Here is a 6910-nt window from a genome sequence, read left to right as displayed (position 1 = left end):
AGTAAACAAAACCGTACATAGAAGTACCTTGAGAACTGCATATATTAGTATCTTTGAGGCTGATCTGGCAGCATTCCACGGGTAGGAATAAGTAGAAGGTTAAACCGTCACTCATCGCAATATCCGAAGCTAATTTCTGGATTAACCTCTTCGTCTCCATAAAACATTCTAAAATTAAAGGGCTCTAAAGTATTAATAAATGATTCAAGTTTTTATAATTTATTTTTATTTTAAATTAAATACTGACTTTTACAACCAATAGGGTCATATGGCGTGAATAAAACATAGGTTTTTGAAATTCTCGGCCAGATTTTAGGCTTTCGTTTCTGCATCACATGGGAAATAACACTGTTCGAGATTCAATAGAATGCTTGAATGCAGTCGTTTTTACTCCTAAGAAGGGAGATAAGAGTTTTATGAGCTCTTTTATTGATTCAATAATGAAAGTAAGGGGCAGGATTCTATCTACATATATTTTAGTTCTAGAAGAAAGCCAAAAATGGCAGAGATCTTTCAAAAAAAAGTGCTGATTTTTATCAATGGGAGGGTGTGGTGATGTGCCGAATTCGCTCCGGTGCTCTTCGTATGGGCGGGTGAATTATCTCAATAGCCGTAACCATAACCACCATATCCTCCGTAACCGCCCAAGTGTCCCAAACCGGAACCGGCGTATCCGTTGTAGTTAGCGTAGGAGGCGGCAGGGGCGTAGCCGTATCCTCCATAGCCGTGGCCGTAGACGCCGGCGCCTCCGTAGTGAGCGACGGGTGCCACCGCGGGGTGCACGGCGTGTCCGCTCTTCTTGACGACTGCGTTGAATCCGTTGTGGTCGTCGGCGGTGTACTCGACGGTTCGGACGGTGCCGTCGGGTTCCACGAGGCTGTAGGCGCCCTTGACCACGTCTCCGTCCCTCGCCTCCCACTGGTTCTTCACGTCACCGGTGTGCGGAGAGTGGACGCCGTAGTCGAACTGGTACTTGGGGTACGCCTGGTAGATATTTGATTACGAAAGGAGAAATGATTAGTCATTTCACACGGTCAGTATCTTCCATGGCTGTAAGGAGGAAATCATGAGCAACGCAGAAGAAATAAGGGGATCGCGTTGGTGAAATAATTGTCATGCGGAATACGTGTACCTAATGTATCGATTAATTTTTGACTCTAAGTAAGAATGGGGATCGGGTTGGTTTGGTGGCTGGAGTTTTCGCTTCCCGCCCCGCGGTCTCGGATTCAAATCCCGGAGGTGGTTTAGGATGAAAAATTATCTGAAAATGGCCAATCCCTACTCTAATTTATGGTTTAAGGCGTAAATTTGTGAAAGCGATTCATTATGAAAAATAAAAAAGAAGAAACTTTGTGCTTTCACGTTTCAGCGTAAGACGTCATCGTCAGCTGATGGTGACGTCTTATGTTGTCCATGATCGTGTAAATTTGTGAATAAATATTTCATGTGAAAGCACAAAGTTTATTCTTTTTAATTTTCCCCACTTTAATGTTGCGGTCGCGTCCTCCAATACCATACCACCACAAAAGAAGCAAATGAATTGAGGGAATGTTTAGGGAATGTTTATGGAATGCCGAATGGGATAAGATATTTCTTGTAAACTGAATCTTGGGTGCTTAAAGAATATTTATAATTTTTGTTGTTTATTAAATTTCTATTTGTATGGATCTATCTGAAATATGTGTTCTTCTCAAAATATTTGTTTGAAGCGGGGAAGGAGTTGAAACTTAAAAAGAATTAATGACTAAAATTTTGAGGAAGCCATATTCATTTTTTTTAATTGTATAAAACTAATAATAAAAGTTTTAGAAGAATTTCCAATCGTGGGAGGTATTTAAAAAGTTTGTGATAACATTATAGTTTGGCGGTTAGGGGCCTATGGCTTTTTTAATGTTCCTGATACGTACTTACCTAACGTAGGCTTATTTTTCTCCTGAAAAATTCTATGTAAGCATAGTGGTAGCCACAATATGATATGAGAACAAAGTATTGATTAGAGGTCCTATTTGAGCCTATTGTAATGGTACTGGTTTGATATTTATCGCTTGAATGTGGAGGGAGTGGACGAGCGTCTTAGTCGAAATGGTACTGCAAGGCACGCCTGGAAGTCATCGAGTTGTGAAAGACATTATTAGCCGCGTCATTTCTTGACAAAATAAGGAAAACATGAAATGAATTGGAGAGCTTGAAGTGGATTGAACACCTCTGCTGATTATGAAATATTAACGTAATGATTTCACGTGGACTCGGAGAAATGTCCCTCCGAGATTTTATGAAATGGAATACTCCGGCTAGGAGGGTTATTTACAGATTCATTTACTATGCACAGATACATGTAATCCAAGAAAATGTAGGAGGTTTTGAAATGGGTTGAAATATGAATGATGGAATAATATTGTAAGAAGTGTGAGGAAAGTTTGGGAAACACCCATGTGCTCTAGTCTTCATGCCATAATTTTAACCATTCAAATGGAAATTCTCATAGTTTTTATGTAGAATATAGTGCTTGTGATACATTTTTGATACAGTACGTTGGCAAATTGTAGATCCTTAGTCTTGCTCCCAATAGATAAACTAGATACGATATATATTATATCGTACTTCCTGGAGTTTAGGTCAATTTTAAAACAAATAAAATAAATAAGCATAAAAAATATGTCAAATTTTTTTGTGTATTTCATTCTGTTCTTATATATATATGTCTATATATATAAATATTTTAAAAAAAATAATATTATTGTATAAAAAACCCGATTGTACCTTTTTTTATGCATAAATATTGTATATCGTTTTAATCTTTGTATTTTATATTGTTCATACTTTTTTCTTGCATAGCCCTGATGATGATTTAAAAATAAATCGAAACGTTGGCTGAAACTTGTTTTAAAATTGACCTAAACTCCAGAAAATATTATATCGTATATTAAACAAGGTTAAGAAAAGAAAAAAAAACTAGATACACAGATTGGTGATGTGATCTGGGCACCGATAATATTGAAGAAGACTTTTTATTGTTAAGATGCCCTCTTTAAGGAAATTACTATTTAATTAAGGAGGTAGGCATATGGGCTTAATAGCCATTTGATTGTGAAAGAAGACATGTTTAGCTGCGTCATTTCACGGCAATGTAAGGAATTCGCGGTAGGGGCAGGAGACTTAAGTAGATTTTACGCCTTTTTGAAACAGTGTAGATGGTTATATCCCCTGCCAAGAAAATAACTACGTCTATATTGGCTCTTCTATCGGTATTTCAACTAATTACGGCAGTTTTAATCCTCTAAACTGGTTAAGCTGGAACGTAAAAGAGGAGGAGATATTTTCATTTATTTTATTTGGCCGTCACTTGCTATCATTATCGAAACCTGGGCTTTCCAGTTCCAGAGAAATGAGACTCTTTCCTACGGCAGGTATGGGATTCCATTTTCCTCTTTATTATACTAAATACAGAGCGCAAGTTGGAGGTCGCAAAAATGCATGATATTACTACACATTCACGTACTCAAAAGTTGGACTGTCGATTTTTCTAGGGTAAGAGTTAAAAAGCAAAATATAAAATTAATCAAGAGGGAGGAAATACAGGCGTCATGAAATATTTCGTCTTTTTTTTTACTTTTAGGGACTGCAATAGAAATGTCCGCGACATTATTGGTGGAGTAATATATCTCTAAAGTTAGCGATGAGATATTGGGGTAGCTACCGGGTGTCTACGCATGTACTTTTGAAGACGCTTGTTTTGAAATCATGACACTCTGGCCCCATACGTCTTATCTCATTGTGATCTGGTCACCCTGCGATTTGATGAATGGCTTGTTATAGTCTGTCTTGGTAGCAATGGTGAGATACGTATTTACCCGTAAAAAAGTGAGCAGAATGGTCATCGCAGTAAGATTTATGCTTGGAATACATTTGACAGTCACAGCATTGTGAAAGAATAGAATGTTTTCCACGTGCTTCCGTAAAAAAATAAGGAAAAAGTGAGACGCTGAGAAGCTAAATGGATTGAGCGCCTCTGTAGGCATTATAAAAGGAATTTATATAATGACGATGAGGTATAAATGCCAATCGAATGGTTTGAGGTGCAGGCGTTTTCAGGAAAGTAATTAAATTTGAAGAAAAAAATTTTCCAATTCTTTCTGGTACCATCACCACATTAATCAGTTCCTCATCCTACCTAATGGTAAAGTTTTACTACTAGTGGTTTTAGCATGTCATTGGCCTCATCCTTCATGGAAATAATATGCTCTAAGACATTTTTGCAAGCCAGAGGACGAATTGAAATTACTTGAGACTAGATCATCACTCTTAAATGTTGATAAAAAACTTCCTAATCGTATTTGATCAAAATTATATCGAAAGCCGTGTTTTTGTGTGATTCCAAGTGGTACATTTAAAAGAGAGAGTTTGGGATTGAGAAAGGAGAGAATTTAACGATCTTCACCGTCCTCTCTTCCGCCATTATTGGTCCCATGCGATATAAATTTGTTCCTAAAACGAAAAATGTCTCACCGATGGCGTCCTTGACTTGCCGGTAAAATTTTATTAATTTATATTTTTTAAACTCATGGTGGGAATTGCAACCTAATTTAAGGCATGCTTTTATCTTGAATATGCTTAAAACATTTGAGCGAGCTTAAATATTTTATTGGAATCGCATTTTAATAAATGAACAATACTTACATAGTAGTCAGCATATTTTCCTTCAACTCCATAGGGTGCTCCATAGACTCCTCCAAGATACCCAGCGTTGACAGCTGCAAACAGCACGGAGCATACGAAAATGACCTAAAATTTACACAAATAAAATTTAATAATTTTTGAAGTCCATGGACAACTAATTGGATAACTTTATAGTTGAAATCAGTATGGAGATGCCTGAATTTGTGTAACGGTTGGGGTTCTTCGTAATTTTGCGCCAAAGCATGTGTTCGATATAATCCCATGTTTTTTCGTAATCGTTCAGAAACCAGGTGAGCCTGTTCAAAATTATGTCAGATAGCCATACCACATCTTAAAGAGCTGTCGATTATGTTGACGCAAATCTGTACCCAAGCGTTGGCGTTCAAACTATTTTTCATCTCAGAAATGTTTGTAAGAAGTAAGTAACCTTTTTCCTCCCTCTGTAGTAAGTCCCTTGATTAATACATTGGCCATGTTTTTTCTGTGTTAAATCGACTGATAATGGCACGGTTTGAAATGGCTTAGAAAACACGTGAGCTGTTGCAATTAGGTTATCATACTCTCTCCACTCCTAGTTGTGCATGATTACTCCTTTTTTTACAGTTATTAATTGCCGATCAGGCTGACTGAGGATTTGAAATTCTGCTGTGGAGAGACTGAGTAATTTCTGAAGTTGCTTAAGAAATTATTTCTACTTCAGTGACTGAAATTCTTTTCTGAGAGTGTCAACTAATAAGATATATATCGAATGAAAGTTAAATTAACTTGAATTGAGCTTTGGCGAGCTGCACTATAGCCTCTATATTCATCTTAAAGAGAGCATATGATTTTAGCCTTCAGTCGTCCTAAGTCTTTATTGAGGATCTTTAAATATTAGTCACGCATTTATGGTATATTTGCATTAATGAAATATGTATCTTTTCATAAAATAAATTGAAAACTGAGGAATCTCAAGGTGATATCATTCAAAAACTTCCCTTGGTTGCAATAATAAAATCAGAGGGCATGTTAGGATAAAAAATGACATCGAAAATTAGTTATTATTATGTGATCCATGGTGTGAATAAATAGTAGTAGCGAAAGAGTCATGAATTGAATTCATAGGTCAAAAGAGTATTTCCGGCAACCAGCGTTAGTGGTAAAAAAAACTAGTTTATTAACGTAGTTGGACCACTATTTGTCCAAAATGGTTTGACACTAATCCACTGATTTGGTTGATAATGTATGCACCAATAATTAGAAATAGTTTTAGAACGGAATTTTGGCGTCAAATCATGGTGATGCGCTTGGAATTTATTAAAAGTGAATATATCCAGATGAAAATATCTGCTACATAAATGGTAAACAGTTAAAAATTTAGAGAGGTTGTTCAATTCACAAATTTTACGCAAGTGGATCATAGTTCGTGAGAAATTTTTTCCAAAGTAGGTATTATCCTTATGAAAACCAATGCTATTCATAACGAGATTTGACAATAATGTGTTAGGAAACTTATCGAAGTACATTTAAATGGGTAAAATAAATATTCTATGAACACTAAATTGTTAAAAGTAATAAGGTCTGGGTATTCGCGGCAGAAAAGAATTTTTCGTGATTGAAATTAATTGCGTTATGAAACTTATCCATAACACATGTATGAAGAGTTATAATATTAATAATTAACTTTAAAATATATAAATGAAAGACCACTCACTGCGGAACTCATGGTCTGGAGATTCGTACAAAGACTTGGTTGGATGATTCACCGACTTAATCCTTTGCTTGGAAGTGACTGTGCCGTTTGTGGGAAACACATCGACTTATATACAAAAATCGGTCTCACCTAGTTGATAGGTATTCCTCCCTTCTTATCCCCCTCTCCCCTCCAGTCACAATCATTGGACTCCTTCCCGCCCTTCATCTCAATTTTTACTGTTTTTCTCGAAAACCTATGGGAGTGTGGGGCGTTCCTGTGAAGTTGGAGGTTAAATTTCCTGCCAATCCCAGAGGTAACGACCAACTTTGTGCATTTCCATTCACGAAGGCCACAGGGTTGCACCTACCGTCCTTCCGAGGTCTAATTTCCACAAATTTCTCCCCCCTCCCCCCCCCCCCCGAACTGAAAACTTCGATGTCCTATCATTTAATCGCCATAGCGAAACGTTTCGTAACATTTCATAACAATCGCTTGCGATACATTTTACGATTTTTTCAGATGCTTGACCGAACTCTGCAGGGAAAGCTCCTGTGACCA

General features: G+C 37.0%; 1 protein-coding gene across 1 annotated transcript; it reads right to left on the bottom strand.

Moving 5' to 3' along the window:
- Positions 1-203: 203 nt before the first annotated feature.
- LOC124160319 (cuticle protein 19-like) lies at positions 204-6471 on the bottom strand. Its single transcript, XM_046536149.1, has 3 exons — positions 6371-6471; positions 4678-4782; positions 204-984 (listed from the first exon to the last, which is right to left on the bottom strand). Exons 1-3 carry the CDS (start codon positions 6380-6382, stop codon positions 604-606), a joined length of 498 nt encoding a protein of 165 aa, XP_046392105.1. The 5' UTR covers positions 6383-6471; the 3' UTR covers positions 204-603.
- Positions 6472-6910: the final 439 nt, after the last annotated feature.

Source organism: Ischnura elegans, chromosome 6 (assembly GCF_921293095.1).
Source record: "Ischnura elegans chromosome 6, ioIscEleg1.1, whole genome shotgun sequence".
NCBI lineage: Eukaryota > Metazoa > Arthropoda > Insecta > Odonata > Coenagrionidae > Ischnura > Ischnura elegans.
The sequence above is the reverse complement of the archived record's forward strand: the minus strand, read 5'-3'. Positions and strand labels throughout refer to the sequence as shown.

Coding starts and splice junctions, on each gene's coding strand:
- LOC124160319 (XM_046536149.1), bottom strand. Junction 985..4,677: donor GAAAATATGCTGACTACTAT/GTAAGTATTGTT, acceptor AATATCTACCAG/GCGTACCCCAAGTACCAGTT.